Genomic DNA, 12,248 nt, shown 5'->3' on the forward strand with positions numbered 1-12,248 from the left:
CAAGGAAAAGTAGAAAGAGAAGAGGGAAAAAAAGAAAAGCCTTGCCTTGCTGCAAACAGCTGCTGCAAACAACAACAACATGGAAGGCTGCACTGTCCGGAAGTTGGCATATCGCAGTTACGATTATTTTAGTGTTAATGGGCAATTATTCAATTAGCGCCAACGTATTTTGGCTGTTTGCAATTTAATCGCAAGGAAAAGTAGAAAGAGAAGAGGGAAAAAAAGAAAAGCCTTGCATTAACGCATTAACGCTTGCATTGCATTAACGGTTCGGCACACGTGATAGCTCGCTGCTCTCTGATTGGTTGAAGCGTTTTTTGGACATAGCTCGGTAGGTACTTGTCCGATTAATTACAAACCTTGAAAAGGCACATCCTCGGGTCCCCAGCAATATACCTGGCAAGTTTCAAGTATATCGGACCCGTGGTTGTCGAGAAACAGCGGTCACAGACACACAGACACACAGACAGACACACAGAGATTGCTGGAATTATAGATAGATAAACTCCTCCCTGTCTACAGGCATCGTCCCACCTTCCCTCAAAATTGCTGCTGTTACCCCCATTCTAAAAAAACCTGGTCTAAACCCTGACACCCTAAACAACTTCAGACCCATCTCCAACCTACCCTTTCTGTCAAAAGTTTTGGAACGCGCTGTAGCCACTCAACTCAAACATCATCTCTCTGCCAATAACTTGTATGAAACATTCCAATCCGGATTCCGCTCCAACCACAGTACTGAAACTGCTCTCCTCAAAATCACCAACGACCTTCTCCTCTCCTCTGACGCTGGCAACCTCAACATTCTCGTCCTCCTCGACCTCAGCGCTGCCTTTGACACCATCGATCACACTATCCTCCTCACCCGACTTGAATCCACCTTTAACGTCACCGGCACTGCCCTCTCTTGGATTAAATCATACCTCTCTGACAGATGCCAGTTCATCTCCATCAATAACTGCAAATCCCCCACTGCTCCCCTCCCCCAAGGTGTCCCCCAAGGTTCAGTTCTTGGCCCCCTCCTCTTCATCCTTTACCTGTCCCCGCTCGGTCACTTAATCCGCCGTCATGGTCTCCAATTCCACTGCTTCGCCGATGACATCCAGCTTTTCATCTCCACCAAGTCCGTCTCCACCGACACCCACTCTATCCTGACAAACTGCATCACTGAAATAAAATCCTGGCTTCAAATCAACTTCCTCAAGCTTAACTGTGATAAATCTGAAATAATCATCATTGGCCCAAAAACGCTCACAAAATCCACCCATAACTTTGCCCTCAACATCGACGGTATCCCAGTATCCACCTCCCCTCACATCCGGAATCTTGGCGTCATCTTTGACCAAACCCTTTCCTTCGACAAATACACTAAACAGATCACAAAGTCAGCCTTCTTTCACCTGAAAAACATTGCCCGTCTCCGCTCATCCCTCTCCTCCACGGCTGCAGAAACCCTCATCCACGCCTTCATCACCTCCCGTCTGGACTACTGCAATAGCCTCCTCTATGGTTCACCCTCAAAAATCACCAATAAACTCCAATACATTCAGAACTCCGCTGCCCGTCTACTCACTCATTCCCGGACCCGTGACCACATCACCCCCGTCCTTTACAAGCTTCACTGGCTCCCCATCCCCCAGAGAATCCAGTACAAAATCCTCCTCTTGACATACAAAGCCCTCCATAACCTGGCCCCATCCTACCTGGCTGACCTCCTCTCCAGACACACTCCCACCCGCAACCTCCGCTCTGCTGGTACCAACCTCCTGACCCCCTCCATCCGGACCAAATTCAGATCCTGGGGGGACAGGGCCTTCTTCATCGCTGCTCCCACCCTCTGGAACTCACTACCTCACACCATCAGAGACTCCTCCTCACTCACCACATTCAAAACATCACTAAAGACCCACCTGTTCAACGCTGCATTCAACATTCAACCCACAGCATTTAACCCCTGACTATCTCTTCTCCTTCTCCCTCCTTTTGCTTTAAATATTTCCCTATTGATTCTTGTCTTGTCTTTTTGATTCTTGTCTTATATATATGCCGTATATCGCTGCTGTTTGTTTTCTTGATTCTTGTCTTTTTGCAATTGTTGTTTTCATGTATTGTTATGCATTATGTTTTCCACTCTGTCAAAGCGCCTTTGGGCTTCTGGAAAAGCGCTATACAAAATAAATGAATTATTATTATTATTATTATTACCCTCGCCAGAGGAGAGGGTATTGCATTTGAGTCCGTTTGTCTGTTTGTTACTTGCCGGAAAAGATTCCGCCAAGTATGTTGATCGGTTGGTTTGTCTGTCTGTCTGTGCGCAATACTACGTCTACACCGTTGCACATAGTATCGCCAAACTTTACACACACATTTGTTTTGCACTGGAATAGACTGTGCCCAATTTTTAACTCTCTCGGCCCAAGGCCTCCATAATTCGAGAATTCGACAAGTGCAAAACTTCATCCAATCAAGATGCAATTTCTTGAGCGACATGACGGCATAAACTGGTGGAGAAAAAAAATAAATGATGACGTAATCGGTCGCGTGGTTCGGCCGACATCTTGGAAAAGCTGAAATACTTTGCACCTCTATATATCTGAAAGTGCTGAATAGAAAAAATTGAGACATGGCTCATATGGCTCATTGTAAAGAACTCTCCATGGGGAATAAAATATGTTAATGATGATGTCATTGGTCACGTGGTTTGGCCGCCATCTTGGAAAAACTTTGCACCTCTATATCTCCGAAAGTGCTGAATAGAAAAAATTGAGACGGCTCATTGAAAAGAACTCTCCATGGGGAATAAAATATGTTAATGATGATGTCATAGGTGCCTCCATTATGACTTCATAATTCGACAAGTACAAAACTTCATCCGATCAAGATGAAATTTCTTGAGCATCATCAAGGAATAAATTAGTTTAGAAAACAAATAATGATATCATCGGTCACGTGGTACGGCCGCCATATTTGTCCAAAATGGCCGATAAAAAAGTACATTCCGGCAAGTCCTCGGTCTCTGACCGATTTTTAATTACTTGCCGGAAAGGATTCCGGCAAGTATGTTGATCGGTTGGTTTGTCCGTTTGTCTCTCTGTCTGTGCGCAGCACTACATCTGCACCGTTGCACGTAGAATCGCCAAACTTTACACACATATTGGTCTTGCCCTGGAATAGACTGTGCCCAATTTTTAACTCTCTCGGCCCAAGGCCTCCATTATGACATCATAATTTGATAATTCGACAAGTACAAAACTTCATCCAATCAAGATGCAATTTCTTGAGCGACATGACAGCATAAACTGGTAAGAAAAACCAAAAAAAAAACACCTTTAGAGGACATTTTTTCCCCGCAAGCGGGGGTTGGCCTTTTTCGGGGACCGTGGTTGTTGTTTTTCGGTCCCCTTTTTGAAGCAATGTTTTACGGCCGGATGCCCTTCCTGCCGCCAACCCTTTTTGCCGCCTTTAACGACAAACAGGGAATTACCAGTGAACTGGTACTCAATTAGCCGACCTCGGAAGGATGACAGGCTGAGTCAACCCCCCTGGCGTTAATTCAGCGATCGACCGGGATTCGAACCCAGGATCCTAGGATCCTAAGCTGGCACCCTAGCCGCTAGCCCAACACCAGGGACAGCATAAACTGGTTGAGAAAAAAATAATAATGATGACGTCATCGGTCACGTGGTTTGCCTGCCATCTTGGAAAAACCGAAAAACTTTGCACCTCTATATCTCCGAAAGTGCTGAATATAAAAAATTGAGACATGGCTCATTGTAAAGAACTCTCCATGGGGAATAAAATATGTTAATGATGATGTCATAGGTGCCTCCATTATGACGTCATAATTCGACAAGTACAAAACTTCATCCGATCAAGATGAAATGTCTTGAGCATCATCAAGGAATAAATTAGTTTAGAAAACAAATAATGATGACGTCATCGGTCACGTGGTTCGCCGCCATATTTGTCCAAAATGGCCGATAAAAAAAATACATTCCGGCAAGTCCTCAGTCTCCGACCGATTTTTCATTTGTCTGTCTGTTTGTCTGCACAGAATAAATATGATTTTCTCTACAACCGATGGTCCGATTGACAGGAAATTTTCACCATAGGTGCAACTCTACCTGTATAATTTATTAATGATAAATATGACGTCATAGGTCACGTGGTTCGGCCGCCATCTTGGAAAAACCGAAAAACTTTGTACCTCCACATCTCCGAAAGCGCTGAACAAAAAAAGTTGAGACATGGCTCATTGTGAAGAACTCTCCATGGGGAATAAAATGTTAATGATGATGTCATAGGTGCCTCCATTATGAGGTCATAATTCGACAAGTACAAAACTTCATCCGATCAAGATGAAATTTCTTGAGCATAATCTAAGAATAAATTAGTTTAGAAAAAAAAGAATGATGACGTCATCGGTCACGTGGTTCGGCCGCCATATTTGATTTAACACAAAACCCTTAAAAACCACTGAAAATACATCCTGGCGAGGGTTTGCAATCTGATTGCTCTTTTTCTTGTTTTTATATTTTTTTGATATTTTGCACCCAAAATTCAATGATGTGATTATATTGTGAAACGGACCTCTGCAAACTTGACAAGTTTTATTTTTTTTGTTGATACGTTCATAAAGATGAAACAGGAAGAAAAAAAACAGATTCTGAAGTCGATAACGTATTGTTGTGGGAATGCATTCTAGGGGGTAACTTTACATAGTACAGTGATAGTTATCTCTCATGTTGCATGTATTTTTTTTATTAAGATCGAGGTTCGTGTAAGAGCTAGCACATTACAACTGGGGAGAAAGAGGGAAGCACACAAGCACAACAGTAGAGAACAGGGACATCAGGAGATCTGTGGAAGGGAGAGGGCTGAGGGGGGGGGGGGGGGAGGGAAGGGGTACACGGCATAAGGAATGAAGTCGGAGATTGAAAGAGGTGGATTTGGGGTGCATTAACGGAGGTAGAAAAGATCAAGGTTTTGGATGGGGGAAGATAAGAGATGGTGGTGTACAGCTGTTTTAAATACCTGGAGTGAGGAGTGGGATTGAAGAGAGTGAGGGAGTTTGTTCCAGAGGTGGGAAAAAAGAGGAATTCCCAGGAATAAGCTGGATCTTATCTCACCATATCTCACCCCTCCGATCGGCAGTCTCTGCAACCTCCTCACTCTCTGCAGACCTGGATAAAATCACAGACTGGTCAAACAAGTGGAAAATATCTTTCAATCCGGACAAATCCCACACTCTTACTATGTCTCTCCGAAAAGACCGACTGGACAACCCTCCCATCTACTTTTTGAACAATCTTCTTGAAGTTCTTTCACTCAAAAAGCATTTGGGTCTCACTATCTGCCATGATCTTTCCTGGGAAAACCACATTTCCAAATTGGCCTCCAAGTCCAGTCGCCGACTGGGCATCTTCCATCGTGCGAAGTCCTTTCTGGGCACTTCTGAGCTCCTCACCACATACACAACTTTCATCCACAGCTCAATGGAATACTGCTCTCCCCTCTGTGCTGGTGCTCCTGCCTTACACCTAGCTCGGCTTCACGCTGTTGAAACCAAAGCTTTCAGAATCATTGGAATCTCCTGCGAAGAAGCTAACTCCGAGGGCCTTTCTCTCTCTCACCGCAGGCAGGTTGGTGGTCTTTCTGTCTTCTACCGACTCCTCTCTGGCCTTGCTCCCCCTGCTCTGCCTGTGCTCTGTCCCCCCCAATATTCCTACAGGTCGCACAAGATCTGCCAGCAACCCTTTTCTGGTGAAACTGCGAAAATCAACTCACTGCTCACCTTCACTCCTCTTTTCTCCCACCTCTGTAACAAACTCCCTCCCACACTCTTCAATCCCTGTCCTCCCTCCTGATCTTTAAAACAGCTGTTCACCACCATCCTTTGTCTTCCCCCATCTAAAACCTTGATCTTTTCCACCCCTGTTAAAACACCCCAAATCCACCTCTTTAAATCCCTAACTTCTTTCCTGAAATTCCTAGAAGTGTTCATTTGCTTTATACCGTGTACTCCTCCCTCCTACCCAGCTCTCCCCCTTCCACAGATCTACCAACATCCCTGTTCTCTTCTGTTGTTGTGCTTGTGTACTTCCCTCTCTCCCCCTCTTGTCTCTGGCTCCCTTCATTGCATGTTTTATGTCTGTGCATTTTTTCATGTTCAATGTGTTAGCTCTTACACAAGCCTCGATTCTGTATTAAAAAAACAAACAAAAAAAACAAGTACAGATGCATTCAAAGTACACCACCCCCATGCCAAATAATTAAATATCCTCCAGCGTGGCATTTCCGGGGCGCCTCGCAATACCGCTGTGCAGCTCATAGAGACTGTGTTTGGAGGGAGAGGTGTACAATAATTGATTGATTAATTGCATAATTAAAATCAATAAAAGATTGTCATAAAATATTTTCTTAATCAATTGCCTAATAGTATAACGAAACCACTCGTGCTTTATCCGAAGATGTAACTTTTAGAAATTTTATTAAATAAGTCATTAATAAAAAAATTAATAGTATATGTATTAATCAATAAATAATTAATCGATTAATTGATTAATCAATAAAACAAAAATACCCTTTACAGACAAATCATTTGGTCATTGTCATGTCCAAATATCAGCTTCCTAGCTCAAAAGGTGCCTGAGATATTGCCCAAATGAGAAAGAAAATAAATAAATAATTAATAATGAAAATAAATAAATAATAATCATAAAAAAATGAAATAATTAATGAATTGCCTAATAGAACACATAAACCACCACCATTTCATCCGGATCTGTAACTTAACAAAAAAAAAAGTCATTAATCGAATAATTAAATAATTAAATGATTAATTGATTAATCAATAAATCAAAAATAGCCTTGCCAACCAAATCACTTGGTCATTGGCATGTCCAAATATCCGCTTCCCAACCCAAAAGGTGTCTGAGATATTGCCCAGATGGAGCAATGAGGTGAGAATTTTGTTGTCGACCTCTGGTGTATGAGGATGTTGGTGTATTGCTTGATGGACCAACTGGCAGGATTCATTACGAAGCTGTGACGAACCAATGGTTTCTTAGCCTCACACAATGTGCATTCGATTCATTTTATCTCAAAAATGTTCAAGTTGCATCTTTTGCTTTGAGAAATGCTGATGAGATTTGGGTTTTGTTTGTTGCATTTCCCTTTTAAACTTTGTTTTGTTTGTTGCATTTCCCTTTTAAGGGTGTAGTACTGGTGAACTTTCCAATATGCCTCTTTTTTTAAAAAAAACTTTTTACGGTTTAGATTCATACGTATTGTATAAACTCATTCAGTATTTCCTTTAAAATATCTAATGTTATCTTTACACGCAATTTACAAGAAATATAATATTTTGCATGAAATTTGTTATAACTTTAATTTGCATCATTCTTTTGGGCTGAAATTTGGACAGGATATTCAGAATATCACTTCCTTTAAAATGATGAAGGCTTTTGTTTATAGGAGTAGCCATTGTGGATTTATTGAAGGACAACCAAGTTTTATCTGGTAATTGGCATAATTAGCTAATCAGTGAACATTTGACATAATTTCACAAAATCCTCATCAGGTAGTAGAGTAACATGTATAATACATGTACCAAGTTTTGTGTGAAAAGAATGATAGGTGACATAGAAGATAGAAGTAGAAATGTGTTCTTTGTTTTTCCTTGTTTTTTATTGACGGTCTAATTTATGCAAATTATATGCATGTAATATGACAAAGAAGCGTTGAAACTGGTCTGAGTTAAAGCCAAGATTATATCTTTCAAGAAAAACTGAAAATTAGATATTAACTTGACTTTGTTTTTGTGTAAAGGCCTCTCAAAGGTACCTATGTAGTTTTCTCAATTTTTCACCAGTACTACACCCTTAAGCTTTGTTTTGTTTGTTGCATTTCCCTTTTAAACGTTGTTTTGTTTGTTGCATTTCCCTTTTAAACTTTGTTTTGTTTGTTGCATTTCCCTTTTAAACTTTGTTTTGTTTGTTGCATTTCCCTTTTAAACTTTGTTTTGTTTGTTGCATTTCCCTTTTAAACTTTGTTTTGTTTGTTGCATTTCCCTTTTAAACTTTGTTTTGTTTGTTGCATTTCCCTTTTAAACTTTGTTTTGTTTGTTGCATTTCCCTTTTAAACTTTGTTTTGTTTGTTGCATTTCCCTTTTAAACTTTGTTTTGTTTGTTGCATTTCCCTTTTAAACTTTGTTTTGTTTGTTGCATTTCCCTTTTAAACGTTGTTTTGTTTGTTGCATTTCCCTTTTAAACTTTGTTTTGTTTGTTGCATTTCCCTTTTAAACTTTGTTTTGTTTGTTGCATTTCCCTTTTAAACTTTGTTTTGTTTGTTGCATTTCCCTTTTAAACTTTGTTTTGTTTGTTGCATTTCCCTTTTAAACGTTGTTTTGTTTGTTTTAGGATTGAAAGATGAATACAGGCAAGAAGTATGTGATAAAGAGGAAGTGCAGCCTTCACTGGGTGAAAGTTGTCATAGACCAATGTCCTCTCCCAACCTGCTCTTCCTGCTCTCCATCTTGGGACTGAGCACGGCTCTTTCCTACGGAGTGCTCCCTTCTGTACAGACGTACTCGTGCTTGCCGTACGGTATCACAGCATTCCATGTGACTGCAATTCTGAGCAATGTTGCCCAACCCGTCGCCTGCTTCCTGACGATGCTGCTGCCGTGCAGGCAAGTGTTCCACAATCTGCTTCCGAAGCGAGGTTCTTTGTGCCGAACACGCGTTGTTTTACACACAGGCTTTTTAAAGTTGGGCTAAGTAGATGAAGCATATGAATAGATTGGATTATCTTGGTTCCCCAAAACCATGTTTGTGTCTATTTCCTGCTGTGCACATTGGGATTCACTTTACTGTGTGCAAAGACCATGCTGTAGAATATATTGGATGCTTTCCCTTGGCCTCGTGGCCTTGCAGCCCGTTATTTTGTTGAAGTGTATGTTACTTGGGTCTAATATGTCATTAATGCTTCCTGGTGGTGTCTCCCATCTCAGGTCGAATGTCATATTTGCACTTTTATCAGCACTCAGCCTACTTCTTGGTGCTTACATCCTCGCGCTGGCCGCTCTCAGTCCTTGCCCTCCGCTGCTGGATGGTGTTGCGGGCTCCATCCTCGTGGTGGGTCCCGACGCGTGGTTATCGCCTTATCACCATGGTAACACATGTAACAGAACAAAAAGAACAGTGGAAAGAGAGATGGGTGGGGGAGTACGCCAACAACAGGGTTCAGGGATACTTGGACAAATAAGGGATGTGGGGACAAATGTGAGCAAGAGGAGGATACAGTAGGTGAACAAGATGTATACAGAAGCAAACTCTCAATCACAGCAGTGGAAGGAGAACCTGGAAACTTTAAAAGAGTTGTGCTTGATGAGGCTTGATTGGGGGAATGGGGTAGAAAAGATCATGACTCTGAGTGGGGGATTATTACCTAAGATGGTGTGCAACAGCTGTCTTGAAGTCCTTGAGGGAAGAGTGAGATTGAAGCAAATGTGGAAGTTGGTTCGACAGATGGAGAAAAACAAGAACCAAAAAGTGTAGGTGAACAGCGAGTCTGGATTTTTAGTTTCACCAGAAGGGATTACTGGCAGATGATGTGTGCCCTGCAGAAACCTGTGGGGAGGGGGCAGAGCACAGAGCAGAGGGTGTAAGACCAGAAAGGAGGTGTTGGAAGGCACAGTAACTACGTACCTGTCTGCGATGTAAAAGTGATAAGTTCATAGACTTGGCTTCATCATGGGAATTTCCAATTATCCTGAAGGCCTTGGCTTCCATGGCGTCAAGCTGAGCAAGATGTGAAGCAGAGGCACCAGCCCAGAGGGGAGGGCAGTACTCAATTATGCTGTGAATGTAGGCCTTGTCGACGGATAAGAGTTCAGGTGTGCCAAGGAAGGACTTTGTACGATGGAGGATTTGTCATTGCCGATTGGCTTTGGAGGCAAACTTTAAAATGTCGTTTGCCCAAGAAAGATCATGGCTGATGGTGACATCCAGAAGTTTGAATAACTGAACTTCTTCAATAGGATTGTTAAGTAGAAAGGAGGGTTTGCCAGACGGTCCTTTCAGAGAGAGAGGAAGACAGAGAGATTTGTCTGGATTCAATGACATAGTTGAAGTGTTTGAGCAGTTTGTGATTTTGTCAAGGTCTGAAGAGAGAGCAGATGCTGCAGCCGGCCTGTCTGAAGGGTGAGGGAAGATGCTGCAGCCGGCCTGTCTGAAGGGTGAGGGAAGATGCTGCAGCCGGCCTGTCTGAAGGGTGAGGGAAGATGCTGCAGCCGGCCTGTCTGAAGGGTGAGGGAAGATGCTGCAGCCTGCCTGTCTGAAGGGTGAGGGAAGATGCTGCAGCCGGCCTGTCTGAAGGGTGAGGGAAGATGCTGCAGCCGGCCTGTCTGAAGGGAGAGGGAAGATGCTGCAGCCGGCCTGTCTGAGGGTGAGGGAAGATGCTGCAGCCGGCCTGTCTGGAGGGTGAGGGGTGCCACGGCAGAGAGTGGTCGTCAGCAAATAAATGAAGATGATTTTCCAGAGACTCAGATAAATCATTGATGAAGGTTCGGAATAAGAAAAGGACTGGGCCCAGAACACGACCACCGCTTCATTCATTTGTTCGAATCGTCTATATATTTATTAAAGTAGCGGCAGTTTTATGTCGTCCGTTTCTCTTTCTGCCCATTGGTTGGACAGCTGGCCTGACTCCACCCACAACGACGTCATTAGTAGGAAGGCTTATTACACCCACCAGCATTTTGATTTTCATGCAGTTCAGGCCGAACACATTGCTCAACCTGTCATATTCACAATCACCATGCCCTACCTTTACATTGCTAAAACATAAACTTCCGAGGGCACGCGAGGCCATTGCTTATACACCGCCCAAAAAAGGGGCGGGGGTTTTCCATGGAACCTTGTTCCGCTTGTCCCTGGTAGTTATTTCCATTTTCAATGTGATATGTTTCTTTGTCTCATTGTTATTAGACTGAATAACTGAGACACCAAGAATAACTGAGAAAACCTGTTGTAGGTTGGGGTATGTTGTTTGTCATGTTATTAACCTGCATGCTTGTTTGTGCGGTGCGCAGGTGCTGTCTTGGCTGCTATTTTCAGGAGTGTGTACATACTTGCAGGTTATGATCGGCTCCCTGTTGCACAGCATGGGTCACATGGCACTGCTGTGGTGTGGCATAGTCATCCAGTCCGGATCTTTGATCGGTGCCTTGACAATGTTCCCGCTCATCAATGTGTATCACCTGTTTAAAGATGGCGATCCGTGTATTAACTCCTGTTGATAATGATTTCCAGTGCAACAAACGACCTGGTTCCAACCTCGGCATGCCATGGTTTGTTTACAACACTCCGTCATTTGTAAAACAAAGCGACACGTTACCTTTGATTTGCTTGAATTTATATCTGAATAAATAGGTGAGACATACTTGTAAAAGCTTGCACATCAAGTGATTCTGGCCTGGCAGAATCGGGTCACATTACCTGTAACCAACTTGGCCACACACGTGCCATATCTTTTAACAATAGCCAAGTAGGCCAATGTTTCAGCACCATACCATCAGGTTTCATTTGTTCTTTTGTTGTTGGTGTTGAGATGTGATTATTCAACTATTCACTAATTTATTCAATCAGTAGAGGAGCTAAACCATGTGTGATTGAAGACCAGAGTTGCCATTCTGGCACATGTGCACACATGCAGTTGCCTTGCAAGACCCGATAACCAATAGGAAGAGGGAGTCAGTTGGAAACTGCAGCATGTGGGGTTAACCAGGGAGGTGGAATGGGGGGGGGGGGGGAGGAGGGGGTCACTGCAGGTACATCTGTTCTTGTTAATAGCCAAACGAAGGGGAGGGGGTAGAGAGGGGAGGGGGAGGTGGGAGGGGAGAGTGTAGAGCCGGTGAGATGGGGGGGGGGAGGGGGCAGGAGGTTGTATTTCAATTGGTGATTCGAGGATATGCCGGTTTGGGTTTATTTCAAACTAGCGAGGTACCCATGCTATGGGTGGGAAGCCAAAACCAAACGATGAGGAAATGGTGAATGCTAAACGATGGAACAAATAAATTCCACATTCTTGTGCCACCTTTAGTCAAACGTCAGGCATCGACAACAGGTTCGTAAATGACTTGCACAAAAAACGTACCCGTCTGGATCGTTCTATCCCCAGTCAATGGCGAATCTGGATATGGCGAATCCGTGAATGTCATGGTTAGAAAGTAGAAACCCTTGTGTC

General features: G+C 43.1%; 1 protein-coding gene across 12 annotated transcripts in view; it reads left to right on the forward strand.

Annotated features, from left to right (window-relative positions):
- LOC137433782 (riboflavin transporter 2-like) overlaps nucleotides 1-11,453 on the forward strand; it is a 114,594-nt gene extending 103,141 nt beyond the window's left edge. For all 12 annotated transcript variants that reach the window (XM_068126099.2, XM_068126098.2, XM_078786130.1 and 9 more), the window contains 3 exons: nucleotides 8,421-8,691; nucleotides 9,013-9,136; nucleotides 11,095-11,453. In XM_068126099.2, coding sequence (XP_067982200.1) covers nucleotides 8,421-8,691; nucleotides 9,013-9,136; nucleotides 11,095-11,301 — 602 coding nt within the window. In that variant the 3' untranslated portion in view covers nucleotides 11,302-11,453. The remainder of the gene's footprint in view (nucleotides 1-8,420; nucleotides 8,692-9,012; nucleotides 9,137-11,094) is intronic.
- Nucleotides 11,454-12,248: the final 795 nt, after the last annotated feature.

This window comes from Myxine glutinosa, chromosome 10, assembly GCF_964187855.1.
Source record: "Myxine glutinosa chromosome 10, kmMyxGlut1.1, whole genome shotgun sequence".
Lineage (NCBI taxonomy): Eukaryota > Metazoa > Chordata > Myxini > Myxiniformes > Myxinidae > Myxine > Myxine glutinosa.